Here is a 19,899-nt window from a genome sequence, read left to right on the forward strand (position 1 = left end):
AACTAGGAACAAGTGAAAATCCCATTTGGGAAAGGAGGTGATCTGTTGCAAAGGCTGCAGGACTATTCTTTGCACAAGGTTATTTCGCTGAGGAGGGACTGCATGAAGACTACATCTTGTACTGCCACCCTCTTCCATAAGCACTTTGAGCCATCCCATCCTACTATTGATGTTTCATTAATAGTTTCATGGGCTCTTTTTTCCTTAGAAGGAACAGTGTTTTAATTGGTTTTATTGAAACTAACGATCTTTTGACTATTACGTAAGAATTCTACTTTGTTGAGATATTCGCTTCATTGCTATGTGAATTTTCTATTCATTCTAGTAATAGATTTGAGTATGAAAATTATTTCATGATTTCATCTTTCAAATGTATATGAATTACTGCTTCTGGATTACACTGGTTTGTTTTAGACATTGCTGGTTAACACACTACTCAATTTATTGTATTTTTTTGATTATAATTTTGGATGAAAAGAAACCATTAATTAATTGTGTGCCACATTATCCATTTGGACAAACTATAGTTCTATCAAATTATTTTGATACTCACTTTGACCTGGCAGTTAGTGCTGAAGAAGTAGAATACCATGGGTTGGGAACGCTAAGCAAATGGCTAGAGGTTTGTCCCTTGTTAAAAACTACGCAGGTTTCACTGATACTGTTTCTCTTGCAACTTAAAAATGTAAATGCTGAAAAAGACACTTCTCTTGTCAAATCAAAGGCCAAACTACCCCACAGAAACACTTTGCCTAAGTGTGTATTGCCCTGCTGGGAGGACAAAATGGTAACTTTGAGCAGAATGAAACATCATATTAGATAAATAACCAGTATCTACAGAGCAATAGTCAAGAATTTCAGAGAGTTCTTGGTTAACTGTATCAACAAGTTCTGTATCTCCAATTGTAGCCACCCTTAATTTTACATCTTGTTAAAGTATCAACAGCCAGCATTATGTGGCCTGCAGATCTTGCTGAGCAAGTCACAGGCCAACATTGCTGTCCTTTTACCTCCTAGTTAAATATTTGGCACCGTAGTGGAAAAGGCTTCCCAGAGGCGCAGGAAGCCATATTGCAGCGTCTCACAGGTAACACGTCGGGCTGGTGTTTTCTTGTATCACGGTACCTATATAGTTGGACAGATGCAATAAAGTTTTTTAAGCAACAGATTTACACACACGCACTCCCATTTGACCAATGCTGACAGCAGCCAATGGTATTTTAATTTGGTGCCCAAAATGCACTTTATATTGTAAATGTTGAATATTTATGTGTAACATTTCACTTAATTTTATGTTTTTTAACATACTAGAACCTACAGTGCAGAGGATTGCTATGAGACTTCTAATCTGTAAATGCTTTTGCAAAGAAGAAAATGCTCCAAATCTTGGAATATAAAGAGGGTACATTGAAAATGCTACACAAGGAGGTCTTGCCCTTTGAAAAATACACGCAACCCAGCTAGTATCAGTGGACGCTGGACTGTGTTCTTTAATTCCTAAAGTTGCAGCATCAGACTTGGCTTTTGACAAGTCACAAACCTCTTTGCAGCTTCTTTCTTTGGGAGAGATGGGGAAATGCCCTTGTTTGGACAGCTTCAATTCACTTTTGCTCTACTTGTAAAAGCATTCTGAAGTTCTTGGAGGTTACTGTTCTGTAAGACGGAAGTAAGTGAATTGTGCGAGATAACTGTTGATAACCAAAATACACAGTTATGATGAAGCTATGGAATTAAAAGCTTGCAAAAACATTTCTCCCATATTTCCTTTTCATTTAGCTAACAAAATTTAGATTTGTTAATGTGCATCTTGAGCTAGAGAGCACACTTTTCTCTAGATTTTTCCTGGGACTCAAAAATGACTAATTTAATGGGACTGACAGGAGCACTTTCAAGGAAAGGGATTTCACACAGTCATGAGAGAGTTCAGAGATTCTTTAACATTACTACAGTGATGTATGCATCTGGCAAAGTCACATTTTAAATAAACTACAGAAATTGTACAGAAACCTATTTAATCACTTGAGATTTGATTCTTCTACTATTCCTACAAATCATTTGCAAATGATTCCATGCAATGCGAGCACAAATCTTGACCTTCATGATTAAAAAAGAAACCTTTAGATGGTGTAACTGTTAAACATCAATGCCGTAGCTCTTTAGGCAGTAAACTGCACCTTCTGTAGGGTTTAACACTTCAAATTTACTCAAAGAATCTGCACTTTACACCCTGAAGATACTCAAAATATGCAGTGACCAACATTCAAATACTGTTTGCATTTAACACGACAATTTGCAACACACATTCTGCTCTTTATAAATAAATAAGTTTAAAATTTAGTTGAACACAACATGAACTTACCTCTCCTTGTAAAGGGAGAAAATTCCCTTGAATGGCAGTTGTTTGGGTTGAGTGAGTTTTTCTTCTTTCCTGCGTTGACTCCTGGCCCAAGACACTCTTACATTGTATCTTGTCTCTTTTTGGAACTTCATTTAGAATTTCTTTTTAGATTCATCAGGGTTAGCAGAGGAAACGTCAACAAGACGTCGACTAAGGTGACTTGTGAATTCAGAAGTGTTTGCCGCATGTCCAAATTTTACAAGCAGTCTCTTTTGAAAATGCGGTTGCTATTAGAATATAGAAGACAGCAAATATAAGTGTCCTTAGGTGGTAGGAGGAGGTAGTTTTTGAGGAGCAAAGCAGCAACAAGTTTAATCTAAATCATCAGCGTTTTGACTTCCAGACTTTCTTTCAAAGGCCTGTAGGAAAGGCAGTGGATTTTAAGTGAATTAACAGAGATCTACTGTGATAGTTGAAAACAGAAGTGTCTAAACAAAACACTGTAAAAAACTGCATAGTACTTAAAGTCTGTTTCTCTCAGGACAGGTTTAAACATGTCACACTAAATGCTGCTAGCCATCGCCTTTAACCATTTTGCAAAAAACTTTTTGTGTTGCCCTTTCAGCATCAGAGAAGCTTACAGCGTTCAACTTTTTATAACTCAGGACAGTTTATTAGTTAGAGCAAATAACCAAGGGTCAGAAAGGTGGTCTCCTGCTCTGTAAACTGAAAAATAAATAACTTAACCCGTTTCTTGCTACAGTGAAATAAGAAAGCAACTATTTGATTCATCAAATCATCCGATGAATACTATTATAAGCATTATGTATTTCTAGGTTTTGGGGTTTTTTTTATTGGGGTTTTTTCCTCTTCTGGTTAGAAGAGAAAAAACAAAGTGTCACACGGAAGTACACTTCCTCACCACAGCTCATGAAAGTGTGAGTTATGAAGCATTTGATTCTGGTCCTGTCAAAGCCTATGGGAGCTTTTTATTGGCTTCAACTGAACTGGGATTGGCACCAAAAATGAAATAACTGATCACTTCAGGTAACAAAGACTATAACGCTTTGCCAAATTATTTACCACAATGCTGTTGCCAATCCTAATTTAGAGTATTCTATTGTTTTAATGATGCCTACTTACACTAACTAGAATATTTGAGGCTGATCTGCCCTTAAAAATATATTTGAAATTTGGAGAGCATAGGAAAATGCCTTGTCTTTCCTCAGATTACCAGCTGTGAATAAGCTGCATTAATTACCTGCAGGTTATTAGCAACATTTTTTTATTACTTTGATCAATAGGACAGGTTCATTTAAAGCTTAAAAAAAAACCACAACAAAACCAACAAAATTTTCTATCCACAGTCTCATCTACCAACAAAAGTTTTATTGCTGCTATCCTCACCTGTTCTGTGTGTTGTAGAGAACAGGAAGGAAACCTCAGGTTTAAAAGCCATCTTTTGAACACTTCAAGCTTGTTCCTCCTATGCTGTAAATGCCGTCTTTCCATTAATTCCTAGCATATGGATATTTATCACTATTATCATTTCCACAATCAAGAACTTGCATGTGTTTTCCTCTCAAAAACTTTAAGCACGTGTTCCCACATCTTTACTCAGGTGGTAACTTTTGACTGTTTCCAGTCATTTCTGAACTGTGTAAACAGTTCTTGTTACTTAATCTTCTTATTTCCTTCTAATCATCTGACAGGGCCTTTGAAATGCACTTGTCACTGGTTATAGTTTAATTCTAACTTTGATGTTAAGTGCTGTCAATTTTGTTGGGGGGGGGGTAGCAATATTTTAAACTCTGATAGTCTGTATTATTTTGTAAAACAATTTCCAAATAAACATTTACGCAGGTTAGTCACGGCAAAAGAGAAAATGCTAACTCAGCCTATGATAAAAAGTTAAAAAACCTTTGACAACCCTATTTTTTTTAAATTAATTTGGTAACAGCATGCACTCTTCTTCATGCCACATGGCACATATATAGCAGGGAAGAAGGGTCATGGTTTGTTAACATTGGCAATTTCTGCTCTGGACAGAAGCTTCCTACTTCAATGCTCTAGTTCACTTAAGCATCTGAGGTTCTGAATGATGAACTGCAGTCACTGAAGATAAAGTCTTCAAGACAAACAAGCCAACTGAACCAGGTGTTGTACCCTTCCATCTTCCTTGACTGTCACTAGACCTTTGGCAAGATGATTTAACACAATAATGTGGCTGAAAAATATCCACTTTCTTAGGGTTAGTGAAGTGAGGAAGATCAGTCCAGCGAGGACCAGAACAGGCATGCAAAAGCAATGCAGGAAGCAGGACTTCCTCGATGGTAATGGTGATTTCAATGTGAAGTAAAGGTACACATCATGCAATGAGAATAATCGTCTGCAGGAGGCAGGACGGACAGATGAGTGCACCTAGGTAGAGCGAATACTGTAGCACAGCAAATGACATGAAACTAAACCGCTCTTGTTTTGCCCACTAGAAGACAATAGTCAGATTTGTGCTTCTTCTCCCAACCATGCAAGATGAGCTGAACTAGCTGGTTAAAACTCCACAAAGAATACCAGATCCTCCTCCTGTATTTGAACACCCAATGAAGCTTTTTAATCAGTCAATTGAACTGAGACTTGAAATAGAGCTGGTAGGGTATAAATGATTCATTCTCATTAAATGTCTTGGAAACATAGGATCCCAGTTCTTTGTAAAGTGTCTTTCATGTCACCTGTCTACTATATTACGACTTTAGCTATACAGTTCCCAGCTACAAAAAAAATGAGGAGTTTGGATCTAGTGGATTTCATCAATTCTGAAAAATTACGTGGAAACTGAGCAAATTTACAGCATTTCGACACTACTTATTTTTTATAAAAACACAAACAAACAACTAGCCAAAACTCAGATTAATCAAATTTCACATCTAACTTTTAATCTTGGTGTCCATTTAACAGAAAGCCAGCCCATTCACTTTGAAATGTCAAAAACAATTACTGCAAAACTGCCCCGACTCATTTGGCAAAATACTGAAATGTCAGCAAAGGACTAGCTCCAGCTGGGAACAGCGGGTTCTAGGATGTACCAACAAGGGAAGCAATAGTACTTCCATTAATGTTTAAATTACTGTTTAGTTTGCTGTCGCCCCCTGTGGAAGCAGCCTCCCCAAATTTTCACCAAGTGGACAGCATTCCTCTATTTTACCATAAAAATATATTATCTCTTACAGTAACTTCACAATGGCAACTACACTAATTGCTTATATGTAAAATAACAGAACAATATCAAATGTATTTTGCCTATTTTTGATACAGTAAATTTTGTCCATGTTGAAAATACATATAACTACATTAACTACTTTTGCTTAACATTTAACTTTTCATTTCCTTCTTTTTTTAATTATTATTCTACCTACAATTTTTTTTACTTCTCTGTTTCCTTTTTCTGTATCTATTCATAACCTGTTATGCCACACACTCACCTGTTTTCTGCTTTTTTTTTTTTTTTTATTTTCTTTCCTGGACATGGTTCCCAAGTACTTAGTCCTCTCCCACTGCCTGAAAACCACTCTTCTTGCACAGCTTCCCGTGTTTCCTCATAGTGACACCAAGGCCTTTAGCTGCTCCTTTCCCTCCTGCTTTCAGAGTCCTTGGGGCTCTCTGCACAGCACCTAGACTACAGAAACACTGAAACAAAACGGGTCACCAGATGCAGGCATCTTGCTGCTTACATTCTGGGAGCCTCTCGAAGCCCACATTTTAAAGGTAGCAGCCAGATTTCAAAGGATCAGGAAAAATATTTCCGTCTAGAAATCAGTACACAAACACAGGTTTTGAAAAGGCCTTATAACAGGTTTTAAATTTCTCATGCAGTGCTGACTTCATTTAGGAAATAGGAAACACCTGTGATCACTCAAGGTGCTCAAGCAGCTTCAGTTTGACTTCTCTGAAGATCAGCAACTACTAAGTACTGAATATTTAAACATCCAGTATTTAATGTTAAATACCCAGCATAGATATGATACAAACTAAAATATCTAGTAAGGGTTAAAATAAAATACTTCCTGTTAAAACTGTTAGTTTGGTCAAGAGCAAAGGTTTTATTCAAGTTTTCTTTTTCCTACATGTCATTGCACATTTCTCACACTTACCTTATACCTGTTCTGGTGCTTACTAAAACCCTTCATAAATCATCCAGCAAAAACGTAGACAGCTTTCTCATGAGTGGGTGAACTGAATCAACACGAGTGCCGGCGGTGGCACCTTGGAAGGTGTGGGACCACATGACCAAAAGGAGGACTGGGAAAGTGAAGGAAACAAGGCCTTCCATCTCATTTCTGCAGCCAGCCTTTTACCAGCTCAGTCATCTCTTGTCATGTCAGGAGAAGTACCGTGGCTTAGCAGAGCAACTTTAGTTCAATAGAATGAATTGTGAAGATTTTGCTTCATTTGTGTGTACATATACTTAAGCTTAATATCAAATAAATGCACAGAGTAGTATATGTAAATAAATGCAAAGAAAGAGCATTTGCTGTGAGGCTTCAAGATCAAGTGTGCGTTCTTTGAAAGGCAGCACTTTCTTCCCTATTTACACATTTCTTAATGTCTAGCTTTATGTTTAAAGAGGCCATGTGCCAAATTAAATGCAAAATCTAATCTGTTAAGCAACTGCAATTTTCTTCTTTGGTGAGAGTCACAATTACAAACAAAGGACACGATGCAAACCAGTCGGTGATTAATAGTAGGCCTGACCAAGACTCATGTTATTACCGCATAATATCTGATGTACTTACCCATTGCTGCTCATGAAAGATACCACAGCCTGACAGCACACATAGAAAGCCTGCACTAAGGTGCTGCATGCATGATGTGTAAGCAGACACCTACTGTCCATCAGCATTCAAAAGAGAAAGACAATACACAAATTTTATTTTGCACTCTTTTTAGAATTTGTTAGTAAGTCACACACAGCTCGGCTTTGGCCTGAACTTCTTCAAACTTCGTCTGATCAGACACATTCAAATTATTTGAATGTTTTATCTTTGAAACATTAGTTTTCAAAAAAGAACGTCCTCAAGTCTCTGAAACATTATTTTCAAACAATTGTGAAGATTAATTCTCTCAGCACAAGGCTAACTGTTAAGCATTTCTAGAGCTTTTGTTGACAAATGGCTAGCCACTGAAAGCTAACCACTAAGATGTTTGTGTATGTTAGTGAACTATTTATGATACTGTGATAGTTCCAAAATAAAGTACTATTATGAACTGAAATACAATCCTTTTTGTCCACTTTCAACAACCAAGCTGTAATCTCAGAATTGCAGCGTTAACCGCATGCCATGTCTTTAACCACTTTCTTCAATCAACAACAGCTGAAGCTGCTGATCCAGCATGTGCATCTGACTATTCTTCCATGATTCTTTTCAGCCCATCAAAAATTGCCCTGAAGCATCCCAAGAATTTTGCTGCAAAACCAACAGTTTACAGATTTAGCTGAAAGCCTCTTAATGCAAGAAAAAAACAATAATATTCTGGCACTTAAACATGAGGGAAGAGCCAAGACATGACCAAAACCAGGCACCACGTGTCACGGAAAGGCAGAAACAATGCCTACTGTGGGAGAAGAGGGCATATGGGGATAGAGAGAAATGGGAAAAACCTTGTAGAGCCAGGGTTGTTTTACCTGCAATAAAAAGGATGCCAAAAGCACAGGCAGCAACTGCTGGCCCTAAGAAGAATCACCCCATTCAGTAACATCTCCTGCCGCACTCACAAGGACCCTTAGGGGTGCCATCCTGGTATGTAACATCTGTGGTACTCTTAAGTCTTCTTCCTGGCCAGTCTTGTACATATAAAACATACAAAATACCCACACTCAAACACTGGCTGACATTTTTCTGTTAACGTGAGTAATAATAATAGCACACTAAGGAACAAAGTTACTAATTAAATAAATAATTCAGTTACAAGTAAATAATGCCAAGCGTGAATTGGAGCATTACTCTGGCCCTGTATTTGTGATTGATATATTGGTTTTAATTATGATCAAATCACAGAAAACTGCCAACTGCCCATTAGCTTGATCCTGCCTTTCATTTGGCATAGTTACTTTAAACATAAAACTAGACTTCAAAAAGCAATACTGCCATTCAGCATTGTGCAACATTAAATTATTTAAACAGAAAGAGGAAAATAGGAAAGTTTCCCTAAGGGGCAGTGTGTATTAGCTAACACAGTTCTGGAACAGAGCTGGCTTGATTCTGGCTGAACCAGCATATGGGCAGAGAAGCCCGTTACTGTCCACAGAGGTATATCCTCAAGCACTCCTAGACTCTATAGAGATTTCTATATTGAATATACCACAAGCCAAGTCAACATCTCATCATCAAAAGTAAAAGCTCCCTGCTCCTTCTTGTCATCTCGTTCCCTTCCCAGCTGCTTCTGGCCACACGCTACCACTGCTTGCCCTGAGCCAGCACCCATCTGATGCAAAGCAAGCTGACTCAGCTCAGCAAAATTACAGAAAAATGACCTCTGGCAAAAAAGTAAGCGTTCTTTTGTCAGCAGAGGGAATTTACTGCTCACCTTATGGCCAGAGCATATTGCTAGGAGTGGGAGGGTGGAGCAGGGAAGGAGGAAGGGTGAATAAAGCCTTCTCCTTTGGGTGTCAGCAAGCATATGAGGCAGCCCAGCGCAGCCCTGCTGCCACACCACCATACCTGGAGGCAGCAGTGCATGTTGCAGCTTTGAAGATCACTCCTTGGACCTTAGGCAGAGGATTCCAATTAAAGTGTTACCTTAAGTAGTTAAATCTGTCTCCTAGCCATCCTACGACATTTTCGACTCTGTAAAGGATTTGTTATGTTATTTTTCCAAGCAGAGACTGTTCATCTAGGGAAAGAAATGAGCAACAAAAATTCAGTACTGCCCCAGGCTAGTATGCTGTACAGATTGTGTTACAGTGCTGTAATTTAAGATTTTGTTCTTAAATAGACTGAAAAAACACATTAGCTTGTGTTTCAGCAAAATGTATTTATTATACTCAATTATTGACTTGAGAGATAAGCTCATACAATATCATTGCTGGCTATAGGCACTCACTTATGAGCTACAGTTCGGAAGGTGTTAAAGCCCACCAAAGCTCAGGTCCTAAATGGAAAGTAATTGCTGCATTTGAAACAAAAGCATACCTTATTAACACAAAAATCATACTATTTTCAATATTCAGAATGATGAACATGTGTAATATGACCTCTAAATATGCATCTTAATCTTTACACTTTAATCTACACATTGAAACAACACATATAATTAAGAGGATCAATCAAATGATTTTTTCTATCCCTGACATCTTTCAGAAAAGCTGTTTATATGTATCACAAATATCAAGATACTGTAAAAGCACTTACTCTGAACAGACTCTTTTGTTGTCTTAGAGAATGGTGTTACAAAATGTCCTTTAGTTAGAAAAAGATAAAATGCACAAACTTGAGGGTAGCTTTCCTAGACAGAGGACGGCAACAAGCAGCAGGGATCGCTTTTAATGAGAAAACTGCAGAAGTCTCATGGGCTGGTCTCAGAACAAGTAGATTTCTCTCACACACAGAAAACGCAAACTACTAGAGAAACCGACTTTATTTGGTGGTTATGGACCTCAGCGATGAAGTTTTCAGTCTACTCCACCTCTATTAAAGCCATATAAAATAAATTAAACTTAACAACAGCTGTCACAACTTCTGTTTCACTCAACTTCGCTATTTGATTACAAGAAAGAGGATCTATTCCAACAACGTTTAGGGAAACCCTGCGTCTGTGGTATATCGACAATTAGTTCATTTAGTGGTCTAAACTAAGTGTGTATGTCTCCGTACCTGTAAATCTGGCCTGTTGCTTCTTGTTTGTGATTTATCATGTAACACGATTTTACAGCCACATATCTAACAATATTAACGCTTCCCCCCTTTTCTTTAGGCAAATATCCTGTAATGAAAATACACAGCTCTTTAAAGTTCATGCTGACATTATTAATATGTCGTCCCAAATTTGTGGCAAGAAACTTTTAAGGTAGCTCCACACCAAAACATTCGCTCCAGATAACCAAACACTACAGCTAGGTGGAAAAGGCATTTAGTGTCACTTAGGTCCATGTATCGCCCTTCCCTCAGGCCCACTCGAGGGAAACAATGCACTCTAAGTGTAAATGATAATGTAGATTAGCGAGATCCTGCAGGGAAATCAAAAACTGTAGGTCCTTCCCCGCTGGAAACGCTACTTTCAATAGTATCAGCAGCGTAAGTGCTTCATCATTAGCATAAAACTGGAGTCATTTTCTGTCATCAGGCCTCGTTCATATGTAAAACAGCAATCCTAGTGTTTCCCAGGGAAAGAGGATCCCCCACCCCCACATACTCTCCTCCAGCTGCAAGCAATACAGGTGCTAACTTATGCAAACACAAGGAAAACTCACTCTGCTGGTTTCTGGCTTTAGCACGCTTCTTTTCCCTCTACCCTGGCCTCTGGGTGACTTCACTCAGTCTCGCCGGTGCTGATGACTTTCACACTTACCTTTCCCTCCTGATCCAAGGCTGCATTTCTTCCTACAGTGGGCTCTACTGCTTCTTAAAACAAGGCATGAGAAAAGCAGAGCCTCAGCTTCTCCTCCTAAAGTCTCTTACCTTCCTGCTTTGTCATTTAATATTGACCAATCCACTTTTTTTATTCAAGTGTTGAGATTTTGGGTTTTTTTCTTAGCATCTAATCTGGCCGGCTGTAGTCAAGTTTCTAAACTCTGCATTTCACTACAGAATTCATTTCACTTTGTGGTTCGCTATTGCCCGGAGTACTACAAACTGAATCTTCAAAAGACTTACTCATTAGCATGCATACACCTTCCTCTTCTGAGCGTTGCCTTCAGGTACAGTCACCTTCTTTTCAAGTGCATATTCCTCATGTTTACCTCTGAGGCACATTCCTCCTACTCAGCTCAGCCTGTATACCTTCAACCTGCAGGGAAAGCAAGACACCATAGTTCAACCCACCATCCCCCTTGCCTCACGCAGACGCCCCCTTTGTTCCTACCCTATTCTGTGCCCGTTTCCTTTATACTTTGTTTTAACAAGCACACAAAGATATAGGAATTTGCTGTCTGTGCAGCAGGTGGCTTAGATCGGTCTAAATACTTAAACATTCTTTCCGCCCATTCCTCTCTTCAGCCTCTCGCTGTTTGACTTCTGGCCTATTGCAGACTCCAGGCCTGCAATAACTTATTGATGGGGAACGATTTGGAAAGCTCTGCTATATATTGATATATCTACATTAGAGGCTTTTAGCTTGTAAAAAGAAAACCAAAAGTAGCCAAAAGGCTGTGCTTTTATATTACTTAACCTCTATGAAGAGTGACGATAGCCCCAAACCGCCAAGCAGGGGCACGCCGGAGCTTAACGCGGCTCTGGGCTGCCCTGAGGGGAAACGCGGCCATGAGCTTTCCCCCGGTGAGCCCCAGCCCCACCGAATTCCCGCGCCCACCACCGGGTTCTTTTATTTGGTATGTCCCTCAGAAGTTTAATTTTTCTGTAAGGAGGACAGGAGGAGGCGGGCGGGAGCGGCGTCACCCTCCGCTGACGCCGCTCCCGCCCGCCCGGGCGCCTCCTCCCGCGGCGGGGCAGGGCGGGAGAGCCGCCCTACAAATTGCTTTACAATGCGCTCCTCCACTCCGTGAGACAACCCGCCGCCTCGGGGCGGCAGCGGGGCTGAGGCGGCCCGTCGGCCTCCATCTTGTCGGTGGCGCGGCCGCCCCGCGGGGACCGTGGGCCCGCGAGCGCTGACGCCGCTTCCCCTCAGCGGGAAACAAGATGGCCCCGCCCCGGCCCCTCCAACAAAGCGCCAGCGCTTCACTTGACGCGGCCCCGCCGAGAAACCGGCCTCTTCCCTCCCCGCCTCACCGGCCGTCCCCGCCTTCAGCCCCCCCACCCCGCCCCGGTGGCGGCTACCGCCCCCCGCCACGCTCCCCTGCAGCCGCCGCGCTTCCCCGCCAGGCCGCGCTTCCCCAGTCACACACCTCCTCCTTCTCCCCCCGCCGGGCTCCGGCGGCGGCCCCCCTCCGCCGCGGCCTCCCTGCCCCCCGGCCACCGAAGCCGGAGCCCCGTGAGCCCCAGTGCGGGCTGGCGGGGGAGGTGCATCCTGGGAAAGAGCAGCCCGACATGGGTCTCCGCCTGGCTGCCGCGCAGCCCCCGCCGCCCTGCGCAGCTCCCCTCAGCCGCCCGCCCGCCGCCGCCGCCGCCTGCAGCTGAGCGGGAGGGGAGGGGAGTGGAGGCAGGGCCGGGCAGGGGGGCCGGGACGCGGCGGCCTGGCCCGCGCCGGGGAGGGGGCCGCGGCGCTGCCCGCCCCGCATGAGGCAGGGGGGGGCCGCTCCCACCCGCCCCGCTCGGTCCCCGCCGCCGCCGCCCTGCGCGCAGGGCCCCAGCGGAGCCCCCGCCGCCCCGGCCCCGCGCCCTGCCCCGATGATGGACAGGAACTACCCGACGACCCCCAGCTTCGCCGACCCCCTGGCCCCGGCCGCCGCGCAGCCCGCCGCCTCCTGGGCCTACGAGCGGGGCGCCGGCAGCCTGAAGCCCAGGTGAGGAGGGTCTGCCGGGGGGCTGCGGCAGGAAAGGCCGGGGTCTGGGCCGGGGCCTGGCCGGCGGGGCGGGCGAGAGGGGGCGGGCGAGGGTCCCCCTCCGGCGGGGCGAGGCAGGGCGGCGGGGGGCGTCCCCGCGGCGCGGCCGGGGGGCGAGCGGGGCCCAGCGGCGGGTGAGGCCGGGCGGGCCGCGTCCTGCCGGGCCTCCGTGTCTGGGGGGCACGGCCGCCGAGTCGAGCCGGGCGGGCTGGGGGCGGCCAGAGCGGGGCTCCCCGGGCACCGGCGGCCCCAGCGGCGGCGGCGGGGCGGTCTCCCCGCGTAGGGCGCGCCGCCGCTCTCCGCCCCGGAGACTGGCGTTGGGCTGCGGCGCGGGTTCAAGAGTTCACGCGTCCCTGCCCGGCTCTCCGGGAGGGAAGCGGGGCTCCGGGGCGGCGGGGGGAGCGCTCCGCCTTGCCCCGAGCCCGCGGGCACAATGCCGGGGCACCGGGCCCATCTCACCCCGCGCCGGCAGACGGCAGCCCCCGGGCGGGCGGCAGGCGCCGCGCTAGCATCCTTCCCCCTTCTCCTTTCGCCCTTTTATTTCTCCGCTTCGTTGTTTTTTCGCTCTGCTGAGGCCGGTTAACCTCTTTCCTCGGGCGTGCGGAGGAGCCTCCTCTCAGCTCAAACTTGTCTGGAACAACTCAGTCCCACGGAGAGTTCTGTAAAGTTCCGGGAAGTGCGGAAAAAATACAGGATATCTTATTGGCTTCGGATTGCTTTTTTTTTTTTTTTAGATGGTGTAATTCTGCCAGAAAATGAGTATTTTCTAGGTGGTTAGTTTTTTGTTATCGCCTGCTTGATGTATCTGCAGTTCCAATCTCGACGACGCTTAAAGGTAAAATATAGTCTCAGGCTAAAAATATACCGTCAAAATAGGTGCATCTATGGATGACTTCGCATTCGGTCCTGAAAGCGGTTAGGGGTGTATTCTGATCTGTCTGATAAGATTAATAGATTATCAAGTCAGAAGGACTGTGGCAATCATTTAGTCTGACCTCTTCATAATGCAGGCCATAGGACTTTTTTTTTTCTTTTTTCTTTCAATCCGTGTTTGAAACTAGAGTTTATGTTTTAGGAGGTGCAGTTAAAAATTTCCAATGAGGCAAAATTCAGCACAGTTCTTGGTAAAGTATGTAAGTGGCTGATTAGTATTTTATTTCTAATTTCTGATGTGAAGAGGACTACCTTTAGTTTCTAGCTAATGAATCTTGCTATCGCCCGACTGATGCTGAAAGTCCCATTATAACTCATGTTTTTCCAAGTATGAATTCTTATGAATTTAGATTAATTTCTTGCTTCTTATGTTCTCTTTATTAAGAAAAATAAATAACCTTCTGAAGCTTGTTACCAGACATTCTTTCTTTATTATTATTTTTACTTCAGTTATTCTCTCGGTTTTCTCTTGGATCTCCTCCAATTTATTGCCACCCTTCCTGAATTATGGACGTTGCAGTTTAGAAGCAATTAAGTCAATGTTAAGTATGAAGATAATAGGACCTCCCTGGGGTGTGAGGCTCCAGATTCCTTGTTTCACAGAGAATTGCAAGGATGGTTAGTTTTTTTGGCCAAAACCTTGCCCTATGAATCTATGTTTAGCCGAGTTCTCTGCAGAGTTGCCTAAAAGGCAAAGTAAGGTCTCCTGCTGTTCTTTCTTCCTAATTGTTGAACCACTTTTGGTCATGTTGCTATGTTGGCTTCAGTGGAAGTCAGTGACATGTCCTTTCTAAATTGCTTTTACCAATTCTCATCATCTATTGAGGGTTTTGCCATCTATTCCATGGGGAAGGTTTGGATTTTCCAGGGTATTTAAGACTATGTAGTGCAGGAGCAAGATCCCTTTGGGATCTCAGAAAAAACACAAGTGTTTGATGATTATTTTCTATATTAAAAAAAAATTCCCTTGTTGCAAAACATAACTTTAATCTTTTTAATAGCTGCTATATTAATGCAATATTAATTATATATTTTGGGAATTGCTTAATTGAAACAGCATGAAGAACAGTCCCAAGACAAGTACTGTGCAGAAACTCATTGGATCAATGCCTGCTACCTTCACCAATCAAATTGTTAATCAAAAAAATCAAATTAGTATTACTGAATCCATTCTTGATATGACAATATTTATGCTATACTTTAGGAAGCAAAGTCAAGAAGACCTTGCTTTCACTTCTTAAAAGTTTCATCTGGAGGCTGTGTAGATGGTGATGAATGATGCATTTTAAATGCGTTGACTGAAATGTTTTAATTTTTTTTTTTTTTTTTTTTTTACCGTAGCAAGGGCAGGGAAAATACTGTGAATCATATTTTGTGCTTGTAGTTCTCCTGTACTGGCTGCTTAGAGTTCACGTCATTTTAGTAAGAATTAAAATACCCTGTCTTCAGCAAGATTTAAAGATTGGAACCATGTTGGACACAATGTTAAATGCTGTCTGGGCTTGCATAGGTGTTTCTGGTTCCTCTGTCACTGATAACATTTGTCTTTGTATGGATGGAGCCAGTTGCTGGGGAATTGGGATGCAAGAGTCATGCCGCTCATTGCCAAGGCTTGTACCAGCCTGGAAGTAAATTGTGAAGGTGTAGATGTACTGTGAGGGAATGTGCTGTCAATGGTCTTGACTTGCGTTACAGATCACTTCACATTTTTCAAAATGGTGTTTTTGATTGTGGTTGACAGGTAGTCGTCTAAACAGCTGAAGCTGCATTAGCCTGATGTTAAATTAAAAAAATGTGTGTCATGTTCATCTGGTACTTGCCTGAAAAGAATTCAGCCTTTAGGTGATACAGATAACAGTGTTTCATTCAAATTTCATTTCATATTTATGCTGTTGCAGGCCGTGTTGTGGCAGGCTATGTTCCCTTTGTGCGGAGAGCCATGTTCACAGTCTCAGCTCATCAAAATGATTTCTCCTCCCTGCAAGCATTGCTCCTGTCTTCCTGCGCTTAACTTCAGCCATCTGGTTTTTATCCTGCTCCTTATTTCTTGCAGGCACTGTTTTGTCTGTGCAATGGCACTATTCCTATCGACTGAAAGGAAATGTGTGGTGAAGTATTATAAGGACATTGCTACCAGGCCTGCTGTGACATAACTTTTCCCATGGAATGAGAGAAGATAGTGAAACAGGACAGGAGCTGGTGGAAATCACTTGAATCACTGCGTTAACCAAACAGAGATTGCTCCCACTGAAGAGTGTACTTGGACAGTGCAGGCATGGCAGCCCTGTAGCAGGGAGGTGAAAAGGGTGCTCCCATCCTTCATGTTCCCCCCACCCCAGTCTCTTATGTAGGCTGTCAGCATCTTGAAGGAATTTCTGATGGTTGTATGGGCACACTGCCACTCTTGACCTTTTTCTGTTGCTGTTATAAAACCTTGCTTCTGTGCTGAAACTGTCTCTTTTTGTGGCAGCATCTAAAGCTTGACATATTGAAGAGCGGATCATGTATGTCATCCTTACTTGTTACTTGCTCTAGAAAAACGTGGTCTTCAGAAAACAGGTGAATGTGTAATAGTTTGAGACCATCATAATTGCTTGGAAAGAGAAATGAAGATAGGTGATAACGGATGAGTCTTCTCGTTGAGTTTGTCTGACTTGTGGATACTTGTAGAGTTTCATTCAGAGGAGGATTTTTAGTAGCGGAGGGAGCTCACTATTCTTGTTTGGTTTTTACCACAGCTTTGAGACCCAAATCTTCTGCTATATGTGATTGAGTGTCAGTTATGATTATTTTGTTGTTGTTTTAAATTTTATGGCGACTGCAGGGGTGTCTGATGATTCTTCATGCCTGGTAGTCTTTGTCAATCTCTATCCTACCCAAACATATGGATTTTTATGTAATTTAATTTAAGATGGTTCTTTACGATAGACAACACTGACATTTAGTTAGTGCAACCTATATTTATACCAGCTATTCAAATAGAATGAGTTCACAGAGATAGTTCATATGCAGAGTTACATAAGTGGGAGACAAACTTCTAAGATAAATGGTTATGATGATTTTTTTAAACCTGTATTTTTGCAGAGCTGTCAAACAATGCTTATTGTAACAACTGTATGATGATCGTGATTTAGTTAAGGCTCAATATTAAGTTCTAATGAATTTTTGCGTAGCTATTGAAACTCTAAAAGTGTGGATAGTGTGTTTTAGAAAAGCATACAACGTTTTCTTTCATCAAATGAAATTGTTCTGAGAGGTATAAACAATGTTTGTTGTTAAACACGTTTCTTACAAAAAGTTCCCTATGGCTTAGTATTTCAAATGTTGAAAGGAGCTCATAAACTGTGAATATATTTAGAACATTTGCTATTAAAAGAAAAGGCACAAAAGGATTAAATAAACTTTATAAACATATAAAAAGGTAGGTGATTTTAAAATCTTTCCAAACTTTCTGTCATAGTTTATATGTAAAACATTTATACGCACAAAATAACACACAGGTAGTGTGTAGCACAGATACCTTACAGGGACTTGCTAGCTTTTGTTGGTTGTCTTTTCTTTTTTTTTTTTTTTTTTTAGACTTTCTTGTTTTAACCTGCATTGAGTACACACTGAATAACAGCTGTGACAAGGTCAAAGATTGACTGAGCAGAGGCTGAACACATTCTTGCTGTGCGCCCCTCAGCTTTTCACAGATGCAGATGTGTGATCATCTTGTAAAATCTTTGCTAAAGTTTCAAAAGGAGCCAGATAGGCTTGTTTGGAATCACGTGCTGCTTACCTGTCTTAAGATTTTAAAGACAACTTTACGTGGAGCATTTTAAGCATTTTATGTTGCTTTGGTGCAGTGAGAAATGGTGACATAGAGCACCCTGCAGAAGGAACGAGTTGAAACTCAGTCTGAGGGTGCAGTTACATGAGATGGCTGAACTCCCTGCTCAGGCTCACCGCTGCTGAAAGGGGCTCCCTTCCTCCTCCCTTGCGTTGGCTCTGGTGTTTGTGCAACTGCACAGGGAGCTGGTCTGATTTGTTAATCCATGAGAAAACTAACCTGACCCAGGAGGTGAGTGGCTTTCTCTGTGCTGGTGTACCTGTGCTGTCAGACAGGAATCTAGGGGTGGCACCAGGGCACGAGCAGGGAGCAGAGCTGTGAGGAGTGAGCTGTGTGTCCTCAGTGGCACTATGCCCCATGGTCCTGGGCAGCTTTTAGATGGACCCAGCCTTGCTCTGTCACTGTCCTCAGTGAGTGTTGCACCCAAGTTGTACTGCCCACTTCCCTACCAGGAGCACTTAGTACATGTCCATGTTCGTTGAGTGCTTGACCTCTCATGAGGTCACCTAGAATATTTCAGATGTGAACTCTTTCCCACGGAGCCAACAACTTCAACACAGGTTACCGAATATGTTGTTCTGAAAGAAGGGGTTTTCGCATTCTTCCACTTATGCAAAGAGTCTTTCAGTCCCATACGTGTGTCTTACCTTTCATCCTGTTAACTTTGTTGTAGGCCTTTATACTGCCAGAGAACAACCTTTTCCCTTTGTTTCTTCTGTACTTTTGCCCACCTTTTATTTGTTCTTGGAGATGCTGTTGATTCTGGCATGATGCTGTCACAGGGAAGAGGTTGGTTTTTTTAGAAAAAAAATCTTTGTTCCCATCAGGATAAAGGCACCTATGACTGGATTATATTCATTCTAAACAGTACTAGAGCTCTTAGTGGGTGTATTTTCCTTGGATTTTTTTATTTCTTGTATTTAGTCAAAGTATTCATGAAGTTGCATGTCAGAAAGTTATTTTGTATGATCCCTATTCCATACATTAAAAAAATGAAACAAAAAAAATCCCCAAACAAAAACCAGTTAAAAGGCAGCACATCAATAGTCTTACTTCAGGCCTTCCTTAGCGACCTTAAGTGTGACAAAAATAACTTTGAGCACCATGCAGGGTTTAACCTTTCCAGCACGGCATTTTTTGTTGTACCATGCAAATGACAGAGAATGCTTAAAAATTCAAAGAATTTTTCTAAGAGAAAAAATGTGCTCAGAGAGGACAGAGCTCTTCGTTACTAAGATTACTAGATTTACTTACCTCACTGGGCAGATTCCATAGTTTTTGTTTTTACTTCTGCTACTCTTTCTGTCACCTCTTCTTACATTATTACTTCCTTGCTTTATTCCTCTGAAGGGACTGTTGAGGATGAATGGACACTTACAGTTGGAGTGTGCTCAGAACCTCTCTGAGCACGGGTTACAATAGATAGGGGCAAGGAGCTTTTATTCCTGAATCCCTGCACGCTTGGACTTTCTTATTACAAAACAATTCAGCAAGAACCTATATATGTTTAGACAAGCTTTTGTTTGCCCATATTGCTTTTCTCGTTTTTCATCTTCCTTCTACATGCCTACTTCTGGTGCTTGCTTAGGACTTGTATAAGTGTAACCAATTACGCTCAGCAGGAAGAAGGCACCCTTAGGCATCCTTATCTTAGAGTAATACTATTTACATTGGAGGATACTAAGCAACATTTATTCCTTAATAACCCTGCATGAATTATACTTGGGGCTGTCATACATTTAGATTTCATTGGAGATAACCCTCTTTTTCACCTGGTAGTGTTGTGTGGGAAGAGTTTGAGGGCTCTGGCCCTTTGTCTAGTGTTTCCAGATGTCTGGCAAGTAGCTCTGAGTGCTTTTGGACATCCCGAACATGCCAGACAAGTGGCTGCTGTGCCTGCGTGATCGGGTTGGTGCTTCGTGGTGATACTGAATGTACCAGCGTGTGCTGCATGTTCCTTGTTGTACTTTTTCTGACCAGGAAATCCCTTTTAGAAATTCGGCAACTTTGTGTTTCACACCACATCCTGTTTACTTTCTCTCCTCTTCGTGTCAAAAATTCCAGTGCTAGATAGTGAATAATCCTTCCATTCCTATGTTCCTCCCATTTCATTATTCTCTACCCAGTCTGCCAAGGATAGTATTT

General features: G+C 42.4%; 1 protein-coding gene and 1 long non-coding RNA gene across 11 annotated transcripts in view; one reads left to right on the forward strand and one right to left on the reverse strand.

The window, feature by feature from the left end:
* Nucleotides 1-52: 52 nt before the first annotated feature.
* Nucleotides 53-12,501, reverse strand: LOC134514752 (uncharacterized). Of its 8 annotated transcripts, none has more exons than XR_010070793.1 (6): nucleotides 12,393-12,501; nucleotides 11,206-11,338; nucleotides 9,133-9,226; nucleotides 5,818-8,177; nucleotides 2,360-3,856; nucleotides 53-1,653 (listed from the first exon to the last, which is right to left on the reverse strand). It is a non-coding gene; the product is annotated as an uncharacterized LOC134514752 (long non-coding RNA). The 8 variants fall into 8 exon arrangements; XR_010070794.1 differs by having other exon boundaries at nucleotides 5,818-6,022; nucleotides 8,019-9,226; XR_010070792.1 differs by lacking the exon at nucleotides 9,133-9,226 and having other exon boundaries at nucleotides 5,818-6,022.
* Nucleotides 12,502-12,703: 202 nt separating this feature from the next.
* The window catches only part of QSER1 (glutamine and serine rich 1), a 47,506-nt gene continuing 40,310 nt past the window's right edge, over nucleotides 12,704-19,899 (forward strand). For 2 of the 3 annotated variants that reach the window (XM_063332926.1, XM_063332927.1), the window contains exon 1: nucleotides 12,704-12,950. In XM_063332926.1, the coding sequence (XP_063188996.1) occupies nucleotides 12,724-12,950 (227 nt within the window). In that variant the 5' untranslated portion in view covers nucleotides 12,704-12,723. Of the gene's footprint in view, nucleotides 12,951-13,336; nucleotides 13,825-19,899 lie in introns of those variants that run through there. The other variant, XM_063332928.1, reaches the window with a different exon arrangement.

This window comes from Chroicocephalus ridibundus, chromosome 4 (assembly GCF_963924245.1).
Source record: "Chroicocephalus ridibundus chromosome 4, bChrRid1.1, whole genome shotgun sequence".
Classification (NCBI taxonomy): domain Eukaryota; kingdom Metazoa; phylum Chordata; class Aves; order Charadriiformes; family Laridae; genus Chroicocephalus; species Chroicocephalus ridibundus.